Source organism: Gopherus evgoodei, chromosome 4, assembly GCF_007399415.2.
Source record: "Gopherus evgoodei ecotype Sinaloan lineage chromosome 4, rGopEvg1_v1.p, whole genome shotgun sequence".
Lineage (NCBI taxonomy): Eukaryota > Metazoa > Chordata > Testudines > Testudinidae > Gopherus > Gopherus evgoodei.
The window spans coordinates 104053744-104078170 of NC_044325.1; the positions used below are offsets into that span (position 1 = coordinate 104053744).

A 24427-nucleotide genomic window follows, 5' to 3' on the forward strand; every position below is an offset into this window, starting at 1 on the left:
CCCTCTGAGGATAATATTTGCTGTTGTGTGATTTGCATACGTAGTCCTGTTTACTTGTATAGTTTTCAAGGGAGCTGATCTTTATTTTCTTTTTGTTTCCAGGTGTCAGTCAGTCTCTCCGCCTCCTCTTTTGTCCCCACCCAGAAGCCCAGCCTATCCCCTCAGTGACAGTGAGGAGTCCTGCCGGTCCACCAGGTTCACCAAAGTTTCCAATTCGAGGCTGCTCCTCAAGGACTGGAGCAGACGGGGGTCTGCACTGAGAGGCACCTCCGGGCTCCCCTCAGACACAGACTCTCCAAACCACTCTCTAAAAGCTGTGAGCGTTGGCGCCTTGGATAAAAGGCTGTCTGTTTGCAAGGCTGAGGACCAAAAAGAGACCCCCAAGGAGACTCAGGATGGGGATGGAATAGGGAACTGTCAGCTCACGCGGAGCACTCTCACCTTGGGAACTGCAGCCAATTTACGGAACATCTCTCTCAGCAGGGCAAGCATCCACTCCCAGGCACTGGACATCAGGCAGAAGATTACAGAATGGGAGTGCCGCAAGCAGCTTTCTCCCAGGATGAGCATACGCGTGGACAAGAGGGACTTCGGGGACAGATCTGGCAGTGAGGGCTGCCCTAGCATATTGCCATCTCCTTGCAGTGAGAAGACTTTTGATTTTAAAGCATTCCGGAGAATGAGCAGAACATTTTCCGAGTGCTCCTACCCAGAAACAGAGGAAGAGGAGCTCCCAGACAGAGATTCCTGCCATAGGTTGGAAAAGAGACCAAGCAGGAGCGAGGCTCCTTCCAATGCTTTCTTCAAAGGGCATGCCAGAAAAGAGACTTCTGCCGTGCTAAACAGAATACAGAAGATTGAACAGGCATTAAAAGAACAGCCTGGCAGGGGTCTCCCTCAGTTGCCAAGTAGCTGCTATAGTGTTGACAGAGGGAGGAAAAAGTCCATTACTCTGGGTTCCGTGGAAGGTTTGAGTGAGAACGTGAGCGATAGCAAAGGAGGGACTGTTAGTGTTGAGAGGGATCCAGAAACACCTGCCGAGACTGAAAAAAGTAATAAAACGAAACAAGGGGCTACCACAGATTCTGGTAGCCCTAAGCTGCTCCCTGAGAGCCCAGCTAACACAGCAGTGAACCCTGTCCCCAAACCCAAACGCACCTTTGAATATGAAGCTGATAAGAACCACAAAAGTAAACCAAGCAATGGTCTACCTCCTTCTCCTACACCTGCTGCTCCTCCCCCTCTCCCATCCACCCCTGCTCCCCCTGTGACCAGGAGACAGAAGAAAGAGTCACGCTTTCACAGAAAGTCCCAAAATAGGTAAAATCTGGGGAAATGTATTGCACATGATATTAAAATAAATGTAGAGTGATTTTGTGAATAACAAGATTCTTCTCCCTCCTAATACAATGCTTTTGGCCCAAGAAAAGCAAAAAGCAAGATAGTGGCTTGAGCTCTAGCATCAGAATGCACTAACTGGATGGCAACCTGGTACATTACCTTTGTTTTATTACAGTTTTGAAGACAACTGGAATTCTACTAGGAAATATGGATCCACTAGGGGAGCCTTTGGGTATGGCTACACTTGGAGATGTGCAGCGCTGGGAGTTACAGCTGTGTTTGTACAGCTGTGTAGGGCCAGCGCTGCAGTGTGGCCACACTGACAGCTACCAGCGCTGCAGTGTGGCCACATTTGCAGCATTTGCAGCGCTGTTGGGAGTGGTGCATTGTGGGCAGCTATCCCAGCGTTCAAGTGGCTGCAACATGCTTTTCAAAAGAGGGGGATGGGATGGAGTGTGACAGTGTGGGGGAGACAGAGAGAGTGGATTTTTGGAGCTGACATTGTTCTCAGCTCCCTGCCTTGCAAGTTGTAAGGACTGGAAGATACACAGTGCCTACCTTCAATCATTTTAAAAGATTTGACCTTTCCCCCACCTGTCTCTTATTCACTAAATGCAAATTATGCACTCCTAAATAGTCTTTAGACCATACAAGCAGCTGCTCAACACTACCCCTCCCCTCTCTCCTCAAGCAAACAGCTGTGAACATTCCAAAGCAATTCCCCTGCCTCTGCTCACTCGCGCTCGCTGGAGCAAAGAGCAGCTGTGTTTGTTTTTTAGCAAGTAGCTACGAGGAGATCGGAGTTCAGCCATTCTTCCGGTTTGTTGTGGACAGGAATTCTGGGATACCTCCTAATACCCTGGAGGCCAATAACAGCGCTTTTGGTGGCTACACTTGATGACCAGCGCTGCATCACCAGCTCTGGAATCGCTATACCCGAGGCAGACCAGGTGTACAGCCAGCGCTGCAACCAGGGAGTTGCAGCCCTGGCCGTGCTTTGCAAGTGTGGACACAGAGTGAGTTGCAGCACTGTAACCCCATCACCAGCGCTGCAACTCTCCAGTGTAGCCATGCCCTTTGTGATTGCTCCACAACTGCTGAAGGTCATCTGTGTCAATCTGGCATAAACGCCTTACTCTAGATCTTTAATGAAGCATAATTTCATTATCTTCTTAACTCTTGTAATTCAACCATTATCATTCTGTCAGTGTCCTTGTTGTGTGAGTGTGTTAACCTCAAAGCACATCAATAGCGATGCATTTGCATCTAAAGGTTGCAGGCACAGTAAACATGCCAGTTAGGTGGGATGTTGTCTGTTTCGTTCCGTTCTTGGAATTGTCAGTCCTAAATGAGTAGCAGTTGATTAGTGAGGGTTTATTCTGAGAAAACCCTTACAGAGTGGGCTTTGTATGTATACAGTATACAAAACTGGAGATGAGTATGGTATTTTTAATCCTTACAGCTACATTTCCACAGTAGACTGTGTGATTTTTAACTGTGTGACTCCCTCTGACTTTTAATGGGAATGATATGGCTCAAAATCTGTTCGCTGCTTGGAAAATGTAGGGGTAAATTGTTCATAACCTTTCAAAGTACTAATATATGGACACCTTTGGATGCTGTGTGTGTATAACACACACACATTCAGTATTTGAGTTTTACAAGTAACTGCTATGTGCTATTTTGAATGTACCCTATAAATTCAGTATTTGGTACTAGATATTGGCTCAACTTCTTGCCAGCGTATGTCAGCACAACCTGACCTAAAATGCAATGGGGCAGGAGAAAGGGAGGGTTGGGCTTTCAGAGCTTGTTTCTGAATTGGATCAAATGACATTACTACTGCTGTTTCTCAAAGAAAGAGAGTGAGGAAGTGCAGAAAACCAAGATGTGGTTAGTATTGTGTATCTGTGAACCCTGGCTGAAATCTCAGTGAGCAAACCAAGCCTATGGGCTAATCAGAGTTCCCCCTGTAGCTGAATTTGAAAGAAAGCTGCACTCATTTTGCATAGTGCAGAACTGTGAATGTTCAGAACACCAGAAGTAATTTTTTGTGTGCTCATATGTAAGTAATGACACACATTTGAAAACTTAGGCAAGTGATATAGTGAGGAATGTGTACAGTGGCTAGAGCAGGGAATTCACTGCATGATCTGTTATTTATTATAATAATATGTAGCTCTTATATAGCACTTTTAATCAGTAGTTCTCAAAGCACTTTACAAAGGAGGCCAGTATCACAGTCTTCATTGTACACTTGCTAAGTGATGACAAATTGCATATTCTCCATCACACAGGCTTACACAGTCACCTGTGCACACAATTTTTTAGTTCAGTCGCCTGTGGTGATTAGGTTAGATAGTGAACTCACAGGGGCAAGGAATATGTCTTTGTACAGCACTCGGCACAGTGGGGCCCTAGGCCTGAATGGACCCTTTGGGGGTTAGCATTAAACTAATAATGATGATCATTAGGGTGTAAAATGTAGAGTTGAGAGGTCTGCCATCGCTACTTGATTTAGTTGGGGTTGGTCCTGCTTTGAGCAAGAGGTTAGACTAGATGACCTCCTGAGTTCTCTTCCAACCCTAATCTTCTATGATCCTACTTTATGCCTTGCACAAACCAGGTCAGCTTCTGCAGCCCGTTTCCCCACATTCCCCAGCTTTACTCCAGTGTCGCAGCAATGATTTCAGTAGAGTTACTGTTCATTTACACAGGGTAAGAAAGCAGTGAATCAGGCCCCTAAATTCTGTTCAAGTGATTGCAGTCAAATACTGCAGAAGCAAATTCGAAGCCTGGATTGATGTCCATTGTCGATTCTGGCTCTGAACATCTCTGTGACTCTAGTTTCTAGCTTTAAAATAATTCCCACATTTGTAAAGTGTTTTGTTTGTAAAGTGATCTTCTGATGCAAATCATTTAAGAGATGCCATGTTTTTATTATTATTACGTATTATTAAAATTGGCATCTCTGAGCTGCCACCTTACTGAAGGTAGATATATTATTTGATATTAGCCCTGCGTGTCAGAACAAACATCTGTGCTGCTTTGCACTCGGATATTGTGAGAACTTGGAACATTTCGTTTAAACTATTACTTCTCTTTGAGTGTTAATGTAGCATAAAACAGAATTGAAAAGTGGCTTACAATCTTTCATACTTGGTTGCCGGGGGACAGATTCAGACAGTATCCTTGGGATCTGGACCCAATAGTGTAGGGGAGCAGGAAAGCAGCAGTGGATGACAACGCTGGGGGATGTCTGACTTGGTTGGCCCCTGAGGAAAGAGCATGGAGAAAGGACCAATCTCTTCAGGACTGGCTGTGTGACTAGGCTTCCTGGGACATCTACAAGAGATGGAGACGTCTTTTGTGAAAGGCAGGGGGAACAATAGAGGAAAAGTATGCAAAGTGTCTGGGGGAAATTGTTAGGAAGGTTTTTCCTGGGGGGGGTGGGGGGAGGAGCAATCTGTCTACATGTTTGTTTTTAGAGAACCTCAAGGGGCTGATGGGTCCAGCATTTGTTTAGTCATAATCCATCCCCTGCAGAACAGATATTGTCCTAAATATTGTCACTTCTCAGAAAGATGGCGGACATTCTCAGAAAGCTCAAAGAAGCCAATAATAATGATAAAGTCAGCTTTCAAAGGCAGCGCAATGCTTTTCAGAAGATGGTTCCTATTTCTGGGATTTTTTTCAGTTTCATGAGTGCATGAGTTCCATTGACCCATGGGTCCAGAAATGACTTTTAGGAGTCTATTCACTGCCTTGATTTGTGATGTTGCATTGAAGTCAATGATTGTTAAATGCCTAGCCTGCTTAGAGGGATTTCAAAAATGTCTAGGTGCCTATCTGCATCTGTAGGACTCTAATTAGTTTTGAAAACGGTCCCTAAGCCTCTGCGTTGCTGTACTGATGGTTTCCATGAAAAATAGACCTGAACCAAAATCTCACGGTATACCCTACATTTTGGAGTGAGTTCAGATCTGGATCTGAAACTCAGGGTTGGCTCCTGTATCAGTAACATGGATCTGAACATCCTCAGTCTTTATGCAGATCATAGGCCGCTGATAATCACAGTGGGCCAGCAATCCATGAGGCTAAGTCCAGAGGAATGGGAAGTGCGTAGCTGCCACTTTGGGGAGGTATTGTGTATCTCAGAGAAAAAGACTGTGGACTTGCCACTCCTCACCCCAGGCTCCTGATGAACAAATTAGAGAGGGGGAAGCAGTGAGTGGAGCCTAGGTTTCACCTTACCAACACTCCAGACAGCAGCATGGAGTCGGCATGAATGGAAAAAGTAAGAGACACTGATATGAAGGCTTCAGTAAATTCTCTTCCCCTGGGAGCAGCAGGGAAGGAATTGCAATTCCTGGGGTAGCACAGCTGCCAGGCTACCAAGTGCCAGCCCTGTCGCACATTCCCACAGTCCAGCTAGGACTATTTATGCAACCAGCTATAGTGCAGGGATGGCCCTGAACTTGCATCTCCTAACTATTGTGATGCCAGGGTGGAAAGAAGGGAAGGGGCCCAATAGTGTGGCCACTTTCCCTTAGCAGACAGAGATCTCCATCCAGCTGTTCCCAGAGGGCCTTGAGTACCCATTCACCTCCAGACACACCCAAACAGCTTTCAGCACCCCACCAGATAGCAAACCCACCCCAAACAGCACCTCCAGATATCATCAGCCGCACCCACCCCTCCAACTACCTTCCAGCACTCACCTTCCTAGGCCACAGCCATCATGTTTTGTGCAGCTCTGTATCCCATCCTTGCCGCTGCCTGGAACAGGGTCTATGAGAGAAATCAGTGACACTTTTATCCATGAGAAACACTGCACATGCAGCTGCGCAAAACCTTGGCAGCCATGAGCTGCTCTTTATGAATGGCTGAGTCTAAAAGCTCAAACTAGCTCATATGTTTTTTCCATTTAAAACTCTGTTTCCATGTAAAACCAACATGGTGCCTCAGCTAAAACGGTAACAGATAACTATTAATGGCCAAGATTTTTTTCTAAAATAGAAACCTACATTTTTGTAGTCAGACATCCATAGCTAGGCACCTGATTTTCACAAGTGTCCAGCACCCAGCAGCTCCCATTTTTTCTTGGGTAATGTGTATGCCCCGTTGTCATAGAATCATAGAATATCAGAGTTGGAAGGGACTTCAGGAGGTCATCTAGTCCAACCCCCTGCTCAAAGCTCTGCTCAGATCCCCTCTGTGCTTCTGGTGGGATTATGTGTATTGAAAACTAAATTTAAGAGAGTAAACTGTTACTATGAGTTCCCAGGTCTCTAAATCTTTCCAGACTATTATACCCTTTTCAGGAGTCTGATTTGTCTTGCATACCCCCAAGTTTCACCTCACTTAAAAACTACTGGTCATAAAATCGGACATAAAAATTCAAAAGTGTCTCAGCCCACTATTACTGAAAAATTGCTTACTCTTATTTTTTAGCATATGATTACAAAATAAATCAATTGCAATATAAATATGGTACTTACATTTCAGTATATAGAGTAGTATAAACAAATCATATGAAATTTTAGTTTGCACTGACTTTGTTAGTGCTTTATATGTATCCTAGTGTAAGACTAGGCAAATATCTAGAGGAGTGGATGTCCTTCTGGAAGATCTCTGCACACCCCCAGGTGTATGTCTACCTCTGGTTGAGAACCACTCGCCTAGTGTATCTGGGGAAAGCATAACTTCAAGAGAGCATCTTTCTCCTGGGAAGAAAGGGCAGTGTATTCCAGTGGCTGAAGCACAGGAGAAGTTCTAACCCTAGCTCTGCTATTGACTCATTTACAGTCTAGTAAGTATTTACATGGGGAACAAATCTTTAATAAGGGGCTCTTCAGCCTTGCAGAGAAAGGTGTAACATAGTCCCACGGCTGGAAGTTGAACCTAGACAAATTCAGCCTGGAAATAAGGTGGACATTTTTGACAGTGAACATAATGAACCATTGGAACCATTTACCAAAGGTCCTGGTAGATTCTCCATCACGGGCAATTTTAAAATCAAGATTGGATGTTTCTCTATGCAGTATGCTCTAGGAATTATTTTGGAGATGTTCTATGGCCTGTTCTGTACAGGAGGTCAGACTGGGTGATCACAACGGTCCCTTCTGGCCTTGGAATCTCTGAGATCTATGAAGTGCTGAGCACAGCTATGCCTAAATGCCTTTAAAAATCTGGGCTTAGTCTCTCTCTGCCTCATTTCCCCATCTGTACAATGGGGGTAATAGCATTTCCCTACCTCCCAAGGTGGTTGCGAGGATAAAAACAGCAAAGACTGTGAGGCACCCAGTTACTGTAGGAATGGTGGGTTATGTAAGTGGTTACATAGATAGGACCTGTTCTTTTCATTATGCTGTTTCATCATAATTCCCATAGGGCTTGATGTTGCCCCCAGACTAATCGGCCATGTTCGGGTACATTGGAGAGTCAGAACCCCACTTGTGTCTGTGCATGGGCTACCCAATCTTCGGTTTGGGTGGAAAGGATGGGGAATGGAAAGAGCTTTTGGTCTACCTGCCAGCACAGTTGAACTGGCTTGTGAGGTACCATAATTTCCTGCTGGTACAGGCCAGCAGCAACATGGAGGAAACAGAGGGGTAATTTTTCTTCTTGGAGGCACAATTCCTTCCCTGCACTATTTCCTGGGCAACACAGCTATGTGCTACTCCCTACTCAGGGGTTGGCCACCCAAGCCCTTAAAGTACAGCTCAGACATTTTCAGTGATTTTGTCATCACTCGGAGAACAAATGAACAGCTGATTCTTTAGGTCATTATAAAACCTTGATACTAATTACTTCATTGCATTGTTTTAAACTCTAGAAAATCCTTTGAGTTTGAAGATGCTTCAAGCCTGCAGTCTTTGTACCCTCCCTCCCCAACTGAGAATGGTACAGAAAGCCAGCATAAGTTTGGATCCAAGAGCACTTTAGAGGAGAATGCCTATGAAGACATTGTAGGTAAGGACCTGTTACAGCACATGAAATAGCTACTTGATGTTGAGCAATTGTGGTTAGACAATCCATTGTTGAACAGATGCCCTGAACAAAAACGCTCAGCTGCTGCCAGTAAGAAGAAATGAAATGGGGAAGAGGGGATGTAAATGGGCTGATGCATCAGAGCAAACACATTATTCACAGTCTGCACGCAGGAGGTCTTGATTCCTTCAAACCTCATTGAATGGTCTTATTTGAAACAGATTGGTCAGCCACCCTTGTGCTTTTCATGGACTAACTCACTGTTTCCTAAGGTCTTGGCTTGAAGCCACAGTGGGTTTAAAATGTATGGGGGAGGGGAGGGAACAGTAGATGCAGAGTTTGCAGAACTATCAAGCAGCAGGGCTGTTCTTGGAGTTGTATGGTCAGCCTAAGCTCTGGAGGACTTCTGTGGGGACTGTCCCAGAGCAATTATTCTGTGATCTCCCCTCACGCCTAGTTGATCGGATTTGTTACAAAGAATTTCATCTTTCTGTGCTGTCAGGAATGCCAGACATTGTCTTGATTAAGCTACAGAAATAAAAATAATCTTCCTCAACCCAAGAAGAAAATGACTGGCCCTTCTTTATTGTATATGTTCTTTTAACATATGCCTGTCAAAAGAAATGTTATAATAATTGGTACTAGGGACTTGGACCACAGATTTTCCATATGGCCGAGGAGTGCCTGCATTTTTTTTTTTGAGAAGGGTGCCCAGCTGGCATCCCTGGACACTGAAGCCTTCTCATGTGTACACAGAGCAGTTGACAGTGGCGATGCAAGTTTTCTTCCCCGCCCTGTCTATCTTATCTAGCTGCAATACTAAAGCACCTGTCACTATTGCTGTGGTGTCTAGAGGTTGTGGAGAAAAATGGGACTCATTCCTGCAAGGGGCTGAGTACATTCAACTCCCATTGAAGCCAGTGGCAGTTGAGGATTCTCAGTATCTAGCAGAATTGTGCCCATGGTGGGATCTGCCCAGAAGGAACAGTCAGTCCTTCTTATTCCTTGGTTTAGCTGTCTGCTTTTATCTTCCTTTGGTTTATGCTTTGGCAAAGAGGTAAGTCTCAAAGCGGCGAACAGAGTTATTCTTCCCCTGTCTCTTTTGTGGCAGTGCCCATGAGGTGTGGGCCTGTTGTTGAGAAGGCTCTGCCTCTGGCTCCCTTGGGCTTACAGCTGGGCTCTGTTAGTTGAGATGCTGCTGAAGTGGCACATCCTGGCAGGAGATGCTGCCCTTGGACTAGCACGGGCCTATCCCACTAAGGGACTTGGCAGGTTAATGACAGAGCCTGGCAGCGTACTTCATCCCTCTCCTAGAGAGACCAGCACTAGAAGTGAGAGAGCAGTTGATTTTCCAGGCCCATTCAGCCTTTGTTTTGCCAATTAGTTGTGGTTTTCTGTAATGTGTGTGGTCCATCACTCCTGGTTGGGCTCAGATTACCTTACTAGGGAAATAAAAACCTGTTAAAATATTCCTCTCACTCTCTGTTTTAATTTTTTTAAAGTGCAGTGGAGAACCTGATAACTAATATGGATGGACAGACACAGCTGGCCTTATTGCTATAACAGTGTCTCTTTGTTCATCCTTCAAGCCAAATTCTGCCCTTGAGAGGGCAGCTCCCACTGACTTCAGTGTAAATCCGGCACGCACACAAACAGACACATCTGAAGGCAGAATTTTCCCTTCTCTTTTTTAAAACAGCTCAGCTATGCTTTTCCTTTCTCTCACTCAAAGAAGATGCTCTGAGAACTGCAGGGGTACTCCTGTCCCATCTGTGCACATAAACCTGCACCAGAGGCTGTGTAGGCAGAAGAATACACTTGGCATGAAGAGTTCTCACTAGTAATCGCAGAACTTCTACATAAGCTGACAGACCCCCTGGGTAGCTGACATGGGAAAACCATATTGCACGTTACATTACACATCACTGCTCAGGGACTGTCAACACGCTGCCAGATGTTAAATTTGTAACACTTGTTTTTCCCCTTTCCGTGTGTTTTTTACATTGTAAAATCAAAACAAAATGCTCAGCATTGGAAAGAATACGCCTTTTGGCTAAAAGGGACCCAGGGTCCAGTATAATAGAATAATAATTTACTCTTCTACCTTCTGAGAACTATAAACCTGCTCCTGAAAGATTATATCTTGGGTACATTGACAGGGCATTGGGGAGAGTCTGCAGTGTTTCTATCAGTGGATAAACAGAGAACTTCATTGTTTTCTACTTCTTTCTAACAGCCTCTTTTCCAAAGTGCTTCATTCAATACATGTTGTGAGGGAAGAATACCTAATGAATATAATTCTTTATAGAAGCCAACACACATTAATAGAGTAAAGCCAAAACAAAGCAGTTAGATCTCAGCCTTTAATGAAAATCTGCTAGTGTAGTCTACTTGATCATTTGTTATCTAACACATTGTATGTCATAATTAATACATAACTGGTAGTTTTAGGCCCAAATCTTTAAAGAGCAGTTTTTTATATGCCATTATAGATTGTGCTCATGCAAGCCAGATGCATGCAAGAGTATATTTTGTAGATTTGGGCTTAAGTCATGGAAAAAAATCACTTTCTGTCACTGCTAACTGGGTTTGCAGATGAATGCTTGACCTAGAGGTGAAGCTCTGTCTAGCCCATAACTGATTGCCTGAGTCATCTATTCACCTAAAGCCTCGCTGGTGACTAACTGACCAAGACTGTAGTAATACAGAAAGTTTTGCCAAAATAAATATGAATAATGCTGGTAACTGTAGGGAATCCCAGGCATTGCCATGGAGTTCCTTGCTCCTGGGACAAGGCTGCAGAATTTTTTGAGGCCTAAAGGTCAGTACTTTTCATCCACCTCAAACCTGCTTGCTTCTCATTCTGTCTAAACTCTGTCTTGATGGATGCAGAATTAAATCCATGGGAGCTGTATTATCTGCTGCTAGCATTTGTATTGTGAGCCATTGGTAGCAGAAATCTGTCCTTTCAGTGGAAAATGGATGGCAGTTGTGGATGCTTGTCTTCTTTGAGAAAGAATTATCTGCAAGGGAGGAGTGTCTCTGAAAAGCTTTTACAATATATGGGGCAGTGACATGAGTGCTATCTGATACTGAACTCTGTAATCAGAGCTAATATAGGGATCAAACTATTACCTTCAAGCATGCAAGGACCATTCAGATTCATTGTTCTTTGGTAGTAGTTCCTTACTCAATAAACCTTACATTATCCTAATGCATACTTACGCCATACTTTTGTCTTCCTTCCTCCATAGAATGTTTTCTTTTTCTTCAGGTTGGGGAGGGCAAGAAATAAGGTAGTGGTGGATTATTGTTGCTAATTTATTTTGTTTTTAATTTATATTAGTCAAAGAGCGGAATTGGTGTTTTACACAATATTTTTAAACTAACTGATAGAACTTGGAAGTCCATTAAAGTACCTACGGTAGCAAGACAGAAGCTTTGTTTAATTTTGTAACATTTTTGTAATTTTCACAGATTAAATGTAAATTCAAGCAAGAGACTGGAAAACAATGATTCCCTCTGCACTGAGTAGTAAAAGATTAGATAAAAGGGGAGCACATTCTGGATGTTATTCAGAGCTCAACTGAATGTGCGTGGAACCATGTGGGCTTCATTTGTCTTCCATACTGGAGCTTGGTGGAATGTGACAGTCATAGTAAACTTTACATAATTTTGCTTCTTGTGGTTTAGAATGAGCCTTTAATCAGACCCAAATTGCTGTGGCTTTATAAATTCAGTTGGGGAAACCTACCATGCTTGGCTTGGTATACATTTAGAAAACTATCACAGCAATATAACAGAGATGTCTGAAAACGTTGTTTCTGCTGCTCTTGTAGACAAGAGCATTTTCTGCCATATGTGTCATATGTTTTCAGTTTTCCAGACCCTTTCCCAATGATCAGTGAAATAATTTGAACGTTGTTATCTTATTAAGTCTAATCTCTGGTATTTCTAAAGCACCTCTCACCTTAGTGTCTAGCCTTTAGAAGAGAGCAAATGATGTCATTGCCACTGACGGTGAACTAAGACAGTGAGATGAAGACAATGCAAAGCACAGAGCAGTTATTCTCCACAGTTGTAAAACGTTGGTGAAAAATTGATAAAATGGTGAATAAAAAACAATCAAACAAGAAAATGGGCAACAATTCATATTAAAAAATAGATTGTTTAAAAAATCTAATTTTACAAGTACAGTAAGAGTTTATGCATGCCAAGAAACACTTCTTACCTTCTGAACCGTCAGAGTGCTAGCAGTTCAACAATATTGGTAGAGCTCATCTCCAACGTGAGACTTTATAGAAAACCCAGTGTTCAGTGGGGCTGCATGTGCTCACATTGTGTGTTGCATCTTAGCAAGGAACTGTTCATGATCTCTCTGGCACCTCTGCAGTTTCCCTATCCAAGAAGGATGCTACTCTTTTTGCTGAGAAATCTGCCTACACTGACTGTTGACAGAAAAAGTTTTCCTGAGAAGAGTGGGGCTGACTTGCATTCTTTTCCTCCTTGGAGCTGTATTAATAGTGATTATGTAATTAGAAGCTTTGTGGTTTCTTGTTTCTCTGCTACTTATGAAACCATGAAACCAGCCTTTGTATATGTGTCAGACTGTTCTTCTAACAGGTGTAGTCCTTTACTGGACTTTTGTTTGAGACAGGATTTATTGCAATCACATGCATTAGTGCAGAGATGTCTTGCTCCCATGATAGAGAAGGTTGTCAGTATAGCTTGCCAGGTCATACACAACAATTTGTTCATTTACTACATTTCTGTCTGTAGTGAGTATGGATCTAAACAGGCTACAGGTGATGATCTATCATAACTCTAAAAATTAGCAGGTAGATTTATCATTGCTGTTAGTCTTTCAACTGCGACTAGGTCCTAGTTAACCTCAAATTATTTGGCTCCATAGTGTTCACTTAAATAGTAGGGAAGAATAACTCCCCTCCACATTAGGAATTTCTAGGTAGAATTCGGTGACGTGTTATACAGGAGAGTCAGACTAGATAATCATCATGGTCTTTTCTGGCCTGAAAGCCTATTAAATTGCTGAGAAACAATGGAACTATGCTGATTTATGTCAACTGAGAATCTGACCCTTTGATTTTAAGCAGGCCTGGCTCAAGAAAAAAAATGTATAAGTACAGCACCTACAAAGAAATTCCCCTTGTTTTAAAAAAATAAATTAAACAAATTGACTTTGGGACACAGCTGTGTAATAACAATATGGAGAGGGAGCACTTTTCCTTGCACTATTGCACTCTCCCTTACACAATACACAAAGAGGACACTACATTATAGACTGAACTTGGAATGCTCCAAATGCTTTGTACACACAGGGCCAGATTCACTTTTTCTAGAGTGGAGAGTGGTAAGTTACATCTGGGGTGCGGCCTGCCAGTCTCTGTGAGGGCAGCAGGCAGGTAGCTTTCAGCAGCGCGCCTGCGGGAGGACCGCCGGCCCCGCGGCTTCAGCGGTAATTCGGTGGCGGGGACGCTGATGGTGTGACACCAGCGGACCTCTCGCAGGCATGCTGCCGAATCCACATGACCAGCAGACCGCCTACAGGCGCGCCACCGAAAGCCTCCTGCCTGCCTGCCGTGCTTGGGGCAGCAAAAAACATAGAGCCGCCCCTGGTTACATCCTGTCCCCAAGCCCCCAGAAGTGACAGATGTGCCACAGAAGAGGGCCAGTTGTCGTATTGCCACTGCCTTCCACCAGGCATTCCTTTTGGTTCGGGGCAGGTTTCAGTTTGTGGCCAGGACTCCATAGGCACACCACTGCTATTGGGACACACTGAACAAATGTGTATCCTGGCTAGTGTTGGTAACATGCCCTAGTTGTTTAATGCTGCACACTTTGAAGTTGTATTAGCCCTTCCTTCTAAACCCTTGGCAGGTTTTCTGACAGGGTCTTTCCCTCCAGCTGTACTCTTCTGTCAGAATAGCTCCAGGGCTGAATCTATCCTATTAGCTAATTGTCTTCCATACATCCACACTTCTGTCTGTCTGAAATACCATTAGCTACAGATATTTCAACCAGGGGCGGCTCCAGGCACCAGGACGCCAAGCACGTGCTTGGGGCAGCAAGCCACTTCGGTGGCTTGCCTGCGGAGGGTCCGCCTGTGGGAGGTCCACCGAAGCCGCAGAACCAGCGGACCCTCCACATGCCGCCGAAGGCAGCCTGCCTGCCGTGCTTGGGGCAGCAAAATGCCTAGAGCCGCCCCTGGTTTCAACTAACACCTAAGAAGACCAGAACCAGGGTAGATTAGAGGAACAAAATATTGCCTCTAGTCTTTCTGTTTGTTGTTATGCACGTTTCATTTTGTGGTTTGTCTAGCGTAGCTGGTCAGTTTCCCCTGCTGTGGGTCTGGGTCTTTCTCACAGCAAGAGGGGAAAGCAAAACATTGAAAAAATAAATGATTGTAAAACTACAAAATTGGCAGAGGTACAAAGGAGTGGGCAGAGTTTAACTTGTTTGTTTGTTTGTTTGTTAATTCACTAGATTTCAAGGTGACTCAGCCCTTGTAAATCTCATGCTTCATGGCCTTGACGGATCCTCACGCAGGCTAGTGAGAAAAATGTCTCTCCCTGACTTTCAGAGCACTGCAAAATAGACCAGGTGCAGGGTTTTCATTACTTTCTCCAAGTCTAGTGTTTCCCAAGGTCTAGGGTGCAACCCCCAAGAAAGTGTGGATGACTAGATGTTGTGGGTGGGGGTAGGCCAATCTCTCAGTTGCTCTCTAGAGTGAGCAGTTGGTTATGGGATAGAACCGAGGGAATTGTGGGCATTTGATTTCACCATCCCACACCAATTCCCATAATACACAGTGACATTTTCCCATAAGGTAGTGTTCCAGAAGGCAGAGCAGAGGCCACTGGGATGCCTTACCACTGTGTAATATGCTTTTGCTGATACAGCTTGAAGCTGCGTGGACTCAATGCGCTGTCACAAGTGTCTGAGAGGGAACTAACTACGTAAGTAGTATTGTTGGTGACAGAACTCTTACTGGTACTACTTTCTAGTGTGGAGAAAGTCCTACGCTTAAAAAAAAGAGTAGATTTCTAGCTGTTATGGTTGTGAAGGAACCTTCAAAACATGAAGTGACCCTAAATGACGCATAGACATTTGGCTGAGTTTTCAGAGAATCTGAATCAATAGCTTTAAGGTGTGAGCTGCCCCATCTATTCCAATGGATCTAATGACAATACTTGAAATGTCAAGATTGTTACCTATTTCACATCAAAGCCTGTAAGAAAGGAGTGGTGTGTGTTTGTGTGTGTGTGTGTGGTGGGGGGCGGGGGGAATGAGGTTGTGAAGTTCTACCCCAGCATGGCCAAAAGGAGGTGGCATAAACGAGGTGGGTGTGGGAGATGTGTAAACTGACAAGTGTTGACCTTTAACAACACATGGAAGGGCTGCTGGGTGGGGAGAGGGCTTGATTGGTTTGATTTTTTTCCCTTGAGGAAAGCTCGGCTTTCAATCATTTGGGAAACACTTCATTGATCCGTTCCAGTAGGACAATTCCTCTGTTTCCTCAACTAGTTAGCAGTTAAGCACTAGAACTTCCGTGAGCCATATCCCAGGACATTTAATAAATACATATGAAGAATTAGTTGCTTTACCAAGTCCTATTTTCCGCAAGTCAAGAGCTAATGAATCGATGATTGAGATCCAGTCGGAAAATACTCCTGCTTGATTTTCCTTTCAAGCTAGGACATGTGCAGAGCTTTTCCAGTAAACCTGGAAATGGCTCAATAGAGGGAGTGCTTGGGCTCTCGATGTTTCCAGCAGAATGCTGTCATTGCATATCGTATTATTATCATCCATCATACTATCATTTCACACCAAGACAGAGTGTCAACTCTGAGAGAGGTTAGAATTGCCCAATTCCCAGGAAACTGAAGCAGCCTGACTGTTTGAGAACTTACATCTTTGCCTTCAATGCCATGCGTGTATCTCCAGTGAAGCATGACACCTGTGACTTTAGATTAGCTGTCTGCTGAGCTCTATGTAAGCTTGAAAGCTCGCTCTCACGAACAGAAGTTGCTCCAATAAAAGATATTACCTCACCGACTTTGTCAATCAAAGACAGAACAGTGATTGGTACAGGATGATGAGGACCCAGATGGTGGTTGGGTCTGAAAGGGAAAGGTATTGCCCTGTCTTCCTTTAGCAGTCTGGAAAGCATAGCAGCTTATAGAGAATGTAATTGTGGCAGTGTTAATAGATGTTGTAAGGTAATGATAGCCAGAGCACATTAAACAGCATTCATATGTGCATGTCAAAGCAAGGTCAAAGAGCATTCTGGCTGTCCTGTCCTGTTGGTAATCAGACTGCTGATTTGTTGCTACAGTGAGATATTTGGGATTAAGTTATTTTAAAATGTTGTCCTGGGCCTTACATATATTCCCCAATATCCTTCATAGAGTCTGTCCTCACAATTACAGTTTCTACTATAATTTGTTTTAAAAGTCTCCTTTAGCCACATGACCAAGTGTTCTGGATTTATAGCAGTCAGCTCTACAGGTCAGGAAGATGCAAAGTAAGGGGGCCTGATTCTGATCTGACATAGCCTAGTCTAAATCCACATTGAAGCCACTGAAATAAATGGTTTTACACCAGAGTGTTAAACCAGCATCAGCAAGAGCAGAATATCAGGCACAGGGATGTTATACTGTGCTAATGTTTGGTCGCCACCTATATTTATTAAAGTGATTTTGGACTGTATCTGAGATGGATGACTGCTTTGCTGGCAAATATTTTTATTGGTCTATCAGCCGCAGTTGTTCATCTGTAACTAATACTGTTAGTATTGCAAATCTGAGCTCTTACAGTCCCCACAGAGAAAGTGGAAAGAGGAAATTCTCTGTGATACTCTTCTGGTTATCTTACTGCAAAGCTGGAAAATATTAGAAACTGCAGTTTATGAACCACAGCTGGGGACTAACATGCCTATGGACCAGGGCTCAAAGAACAGATCCCATCTAAGGCTTTTTTCCTTTGGAAACGTAGTACTCCATGCTACAGCCATTGATCCTTTTTCTCCTTTAAAAGCAGGCTTTAAGAATTATATACAGGTAAAAGTCTCTAACTTGGTTCTCAACTGCTGTAGCTGTGGAGCAGATATGCTGTGCTTTGCATGTACTTTGTTATATTAATTCATCCTTAAACACTAAACTCCTAGGGCCAGATTCTCAACTAGGGTAAATTGGTATAGCTGCATTGAAGCTGAGCTACACCAATCTATACCACTGGGAATCTTGTCCTCAGTACTATATGATAGTGCAGAGATTTTGTGGTTCTCATCCATGTGCTCTGAAAGTTCCTCCCAGAATACATGCAGACATCTGGTTTCTCCCCAGAAGATGGTGATATTGGTCTGTACTGGGGTAGGATGATGGTAAAATGCATGAGCTGGGCATACCCGGAATGCTGCTTTAGTGTGATTTCGGTGCAGGTGTCTGGCTAATTCGCTGCTGAGCTGCCCTTTTGACTTTTAGTGGGGTAGGTGTTCTGGGCTCTGAAGCCTAAGTAATACATGCAGTCTTCCCCACTCACTCACACCTACATCCCCCTGAATTGCCATCTGTGGTTCTCCAGATGCAGCAGAGAGAGAATTCCCTAATCACCCTCCGCAACTCCCTGCTTGGAAAACTGTACTTTGTCTCCATCTTCTGCAAATGGGGTTGGGCACCCGAAGCCCCTTAGCCTGATGGAGTATTGCTGCAGCCTAATGGCAGTCCTGAGCAGGATGCAGAAAAGGACTGGTTTGGGAATATATGGCTGGGGGGGAATATGTGATCAGAACTGGGGGAAGGAAGCTGGATGATGCCCCACATGCCTGACTTCACAGAGACACTGTAAAATCCAGAGGATGCCAAAGGTGGGTGCAGCCCAAAAGCAAGCACAAGAAGTTGGGGATGATAGCTGGGGTCCCGTAGAAACCTGTCTCCCAAAGAAAGGAAGTGTGTGTTGGTACCAGTACATACAAAATACTTCACTGATGTACCCATACGTTTCCTTTTAGCTCTTTCTCTGCCTTGTTTCCCCTGCCTCTGCCTCTTTCTGCCCCACTCCTACTCTTGTTTCCCCTAAGCTTCTATACATGGCTGCTGTTTTCCCTCCAATCTCCCCTTTAATGGCCACTGGAGCAATTTTCCCTACCAGCTGTAATTTGCCAATTCACTGTGATGTAACAATTATGAATTAACAGTTTGGTTTTTGTCCTGACCGTACTGTGGACATGCGATGCACATTGTGTTGTACAGTCAATGCCCCTGGCATTTACCAAGACTCAGTCGCTTGGTATATGTTACATTTGAGTCTTTTTGGTGCAAAGAAATGCAAGGGCAGTGATGAAAATGTATTCAGCGCTCCATGACTCACTCGTTTCCTTAGAATAATTCTTTCTCCCAAAGTAGGAAAGAAACTGATACACTCCGCTGCCCTGTGTAAATGGCAGAGGCATCTGTATGCAGTTTTTCTTTCCACCATCCCATTTTTCACTCTTTTCTCACTGTGAGGCTGGCTTGCTCAGTTTGACTCGGCTTCCCATCTGCTACGTCTGAGGGGCTGAACAGCAGAACATTCTGTGCTGCTTCCCAACTCTGTGGGGCTGCCTTACAGAGCATCGCAGAATGAAGAATTACAGCCACCAGCGGAAACTCATCAGTGCCTAAGCTCCAAGGCACCGCATTCCTCACAGCTTTCCAAAGAAGCTGATTATTTTACCATGACTTTTTACGGTGGACCAATCATTTTGTTGCCAGTGAGACCATTCTGTAGATTTACCATGTGTTAACTCAGCAATCCTGTACGTAAAGCTCAAGGAAATGGGAAACAAAAGAGGGCTTGTAAAGGAAGCTGATCTGCAAGCACGGACCAGGAGTAGTTTTTGCCAACAGTTTAACAGTTAACGTGACAGTATACAGTCACAGGGCCTGATCCAGCTCCCATTAGAGTCAATGGTAGTCTTCCCATTGCCAATAGTGGAAGTTGAATCAGCCACATATGGACAAAGGAAACGTCGTCTCTTTGGCTTCCAATAGAGGCCTTGTTAAAGGGCAGTCTTCCTCTCCTTCATGACAAATAGCAAAAGGAACAAATCAAAAGGACTCCACCCGGTAACAATCCAGAATGCCTGTGCGCTCCCCTCCTGCACAAAGTCCAGTTGTATGTAAAAATGCTACACTGCAGACTGACTATTCTCCATGGTTCATGGCTCCGGCAGGAGTGTGGCGTGGGATGGGGCTGAGGTCCAAAAAGCACTAGAGTTTGGGGAAATACAGAGACGGAGTTTATGAACCCATGGAACCAGCCCAACTGTATGGAGGATGGTCACCTCCAGGGCACCCCCTTGTGACACTAGGTGACCCAGTAAGAAGCCCCTTGCCTCAATTTCCCTTTTCCAGGCACTTCCATCATATGTGAGAAGGTTGCTCCTCTGCCCACCTGCAGCAGGCCATGGCACAACTGGTGATCTGCCTCAGTTTTCCCCTTCTGGAATCCCCGTAACTCTATACAAGCTTTCCACATATCACTAGTACTTTGTGGGATTCATGTATTACAAGAGCCCCCCAACCATAGTCCAGAATCCCCCCAACACAGCCCAAACAGTACAATCTCTCTTCCATGTCCCAGTAATTCTTCAACACACCCCACATAGCTCCAGCATTTCTCACAATGCTCCAGCTTGTCTCTGGAGGAATGGCTCTGGCCTCTCTCGCCACACCTCACCCCACCTTCTCCAGCTGAGGTGCTTCCCCACCCTGTTTCCTTCCCAGGGCAGGTTCTAGCTTTCATCAGCAGGCTCACCCTGCCATCATTCCCTAGCCCTCCCTGGCCTTCTGGCTTCAGCACTCCAGCTCAGAGAGCCAGCACACTCTCTCTGCTGCCCTCAGCCTTTAGCCCTCTCTGGCTCAGAATTTTACAGGTTACCCCCTGACTGCTTTTCTCTTTCTCCAGCCTGATCGGGCTTCACTGCTCAACCAGGGAACTCTCACTGCTCTCTCCTGCAGGGGCTCCCCTCCTGAAGCTCTCAGCCCAGCTTGGCTCTTCCTTTGGATTCTGGCTTCTCTGCTCTCCCTCTGTGGGCTCTGAACTCACCCTCGCTTTTGGGCTGTCTTTCATTTTTAACTCTGAGGGACAGCTCCACTCTTTTCATTACACTAAAGTAGGGCTCACCTGGACTGGGACAGGAGAGCTGGACCCAATTTCATTTAAGAGGCCAGCCACCCTATTACAGAGGGATTCTTCTTAGCTTGGCAGCAGCACTCCTATCCCACAGCCATAGCTGCACACCTGGACCAATAACTCTACTGTCACTGGCTGCCAGGTCCCACTTCCCTTGATTACCTTAAAGAGGGGAGTCACAAAATACACAGTCACCGTTAGGCTGCTTGAGGCAGCATTAATTGTCCACCAACATCTCTTTCAGCTTTCCTGCAATCTGGTAGTGAGGGGGGAGTGGTTTTCCTCCAGCCCTTTCTACCTATTTCTGACCCCATTCATTTCTTCTGCATGGTGCAGGGGAAGAAGGAGGGGCAAAGGTGACTATACAGAGCGGGCAGGGACCCACTTCTGCGTATAAATGGGCCCACTGGGGCTCTTTTTGCAAATTGGCTTCTTTCTGCACCATCCAGCAAAGAGAGCATATGGACTAAAAATGGTAATTATCCAAGGCTTGAAAAGTGAATTAGACCTGAGAAGATCAAATTCCTCCCAGAACTTCCCTGGATTACACTAAGGAGGAATTTGGCTCGAGTTCCTCTTTCAGTAGAGGACTCACATCAGAGGATCTTTCTCTGGTCTGTGTCACTTTGGTAACACTGTGCCCTCTTTTTTCCTCTCAAAATACTCCTGGCACCTATCTCTATCTTTCTTATTTCAGGTAAACATTGCACTGTCCTTTACTCCTTAGATTTAATTGGATTAGAACCATTCCATGTTACTTAAATTCATGAAAAAAGAAAAGGAATGTTTATCTATTGACGGATGGGCTCATTTCTGCTCTGGGCTTTGGATACTATACAAATGAATGCAATAACATTCATTTTGACAGGAAAGCGTATGTTTAACCACTGTCTAATGTATTTGGGTATTTTGAAGTCCATTAATCCATTCTGAAATGCTTCCTTGACCCCATACTTAACTCATTGGCTTACAAGGAATTTTAATGTAGTAGCTGCAGTCCAATTCACTGTGCGTAAGTAAAAAAGGCATTTTGTGAAGTTGACTCTTTATGATAACAATAACTAGAGCTACATGATATTAAAAATCTCAGCTTTACAGATAATGGCAATAGTTATTATTTTTCTTCCTGTGAAAGATACCGCATCAGTTTGACTGGAGATTCCCAGCTTCTTCTGTAGCATTTATAACTTTAGATTTATATTGTACAGCATATCTCACCCCAAAGCCTTTAACTCCGTCAACTGTCTTTCATTTGAATCTAAAGATGTCGACTTTATTTAGTCACTGGCTTCACTAATACAATATGTACAATTAGATTCCATGCTTATGAGACAATCATCTGTGGCTGCCAATTGAAACATTCTCTAGCAGCAGCAGCAGCAGCAACTATCCAATCTTTCTAATTAAAACAATACTAAAATATTCAGTCTCGTGTGTGTGTGTGTCTATCTATCTATCTATCTATCTATCTATCTATCTATCTATCTATCTATCTATCTATCTATCTATCTATGATTAATGGCACTGCCTAAAGTTTAAAGACTGTACTTCAGTATCTTCTATTATTGATGTAATACTTTTTTTCCATTCGCTTGATGCACATATATATGTGTGTGAGATATACGGCATGAAAAAATTAGTGCTAATGCAGTGTTAAAGTAAAAAAAAATTCAAGCACTCAACATTTAAAAATTTACAACTGAGGTTGAAAGCTCAACCTGAACTTTGTCCTCCTGTGCACAAGGAGACAGCATGATATAATGGTTAGACAATTGGACTGGGAGTCAGGTGGTGTGGGTTGTAATCCTGGTTGTGCTGTAGACGTGCTGTCGCTTAATTTCTCTGTGCCTCCGTTTCCCCATTGTAAAATAGGGATAACGATGCTTACGTTTAGTAAAATGCTTTTAAATATCTAGATGAAAAGTATTTTATTGGCACATATATTAATTATTAATATATTATTATAACTTTGCATAATTATACTGTAAATTGTCAACTAGTACAACGTATAATATAATACAAACTGAATTTCTTATGCACCCTTATGTGTAGTAAGTTGCATTACAGTATATACAGTGTAAATATCAGGCTTGATTTTCAAGTCTCAGTGGGGTCTACCAATCAAACCCAGTTTGAAGAAAATCAGTTCGAAAGTTTAAGGTTATGAACATCTAACACTGAATTTCGAGAGTTTGAGACAGTCTTGAAGTTTGATGATCGCCATTTTGGAATGATCCTTTGATAACCATGAGACTGGAATGATCCTGAGCAGGGATAACCCAAAGTTTGAAGCTACATCACTGATATACTGTTCTAAATAAATTATTGAAAACGGTTTCAAATTCCCCATTTTCAGAAGTACATGATAACTAAAATGACTTTATCCAGGTCCCTCAGGGAGAAGTGTATTCATCCTGAGTGTACCGAGAAGGTGGAGCTCCGCACCTCCTTAAAGAGTAATGGTTATCTTTTGTTATCAGAACATAAATCTAGACCACAAAATTTGTATCTGGATGTCTGCACTAAAGTTCACAAATGTTGGCCCATTTTTACTTCTAAGGGTTAGAATAATGCTTTCCCCATAAGTCGTGTTTAATAAATTAATTATTTGGACCTCTTTATACGTTACTGGCCAAATGTGTCCTCATGACCTATGGAGAATATTGATTTAGACAAAATTAAAAGAGAAAGAAGTATTTAATTGGGGAGTAGGAAGTATTTTTAGAGATGACTTTGAGAAGGCAATAGGAGTGGTGGAAAAAAATAGTGAACCGCACTCTTCTTGTTGCCTCATCGTTCACATATTTCTTTTGGCATTATTGGGTTTAGATGCTATTCCCTCTTCACCTTCTCTGGCAAGAGACCACAGAGGTAAGGTTGAAGGTTGAAATACTTTGGTTTAATGGTAGTGTGTTGAGAACTGTTCAGTGCTATTCATTTAACTCTGTGAGAGGCTGCTATGGATGCGTAAAACCCACCAATATGATTTAAAATAGGTATCTGCCTTTGATTTTAGACGTCAGTAAAATTTGCCCAGCTGTGGATGTTCAAAAGCAAGTCTTGTGAAATCTTTGCATTTTAATAAAAAAAAAAAAATGCCGACATCATAGCCAAGATCTACTCCAAATACTTCCAGCTGCAGTCGAAGGGATGACTCATGCTGAAAGCTGAGGAGCTTTGCTATGACTCTTTCACTTGGTTCACATGATTATTTTTTTTAACATTCCTGTCTGTTTTTCGTTTCTTTAAAAAAAAAAAATGAGAAGGAGATTCACCCAAGGAAAATCCATACGAGGATGTGGAGCTAAAAGGCCGTCACGCAGGCCGAAAATCCCAGCAGCTCTCTGAGAATTCCCTAGATTCTTTGCACAGGATGTGGACTCCGCACGACAGGAAGTACACATCACCTCCCCAGGTAATTCAAACTTCTTAGAGTATAAGCCTTCATTTCTTACTGTGATTTAAGTTATTTTTAACCTTTTACAAGAGAATCAACCCGGACATAGCAGGAACAATAATTGTATCCAAGTGAGAAAGGGCATAAAGAAAAACAGACAAATAGTTGCTGTAAACACTTTAATGGCCATAATCTAGATATTCTTCAGCATCAATTTAGGGTAAAGGTTTATTGTTACTCGGAACAATGCTGATATTATTGAATATATTAATTGTTACTATTTAGAAATGCCGATTCTGATCCAGGACCCTTTGCAGTCAATGGGAGTATTTCCACTGATTGTAATGGGAACTGAATCAGGCCCTAAACCCTTGTGATTACTGAGCCTTTCCCTACATCCATTCAAAATTCTCCAGTGGACTTTTAGAAAGGACGGAACAAAGAAGAAACGCTTTTTCATGTTGTGCAAGTGTTATGTGGGGCTCACTGAGCAGTGAGGTA

General features: G+C 43.5%; 1 protein-coding gene across 10 annotated transcripts in view; it reads left to right on the forward strand.

The window, feature by feature from the left end:
- ST5 (suppression of tumorigenicity 5) overlaps positions 1 to 24427 on the forward strand; it is a 299630-nt gene that overhangs the window by 190956 nt on the left and 84247 nt on the right. For 7 of the 10 annotated variants that reach the window (XM_030560420.1, XM_030560421.1, XM_030560422.1 and 4 more), the window contains 3 exons: positions 103 to 1320; positions 8180 to 8316; positions 23793 to 23944. In XM_030560420.1, coding sequence (XP_030416280.1) covers positions 103 to 1320; positions 8180 to 8316; positions 23793 to 23944 — 1507 coding nt within the window. The remainder of the gene's footprint in view (positions 1 to 102; positions 1321 to 8179; positions 8317 to 23792; positions 23945 to 24427) is intronic. The other 3 variants (XM_030560426.1, XM_030560428.1, XM_030560430.1) reach the window with 3 other exon arrangements.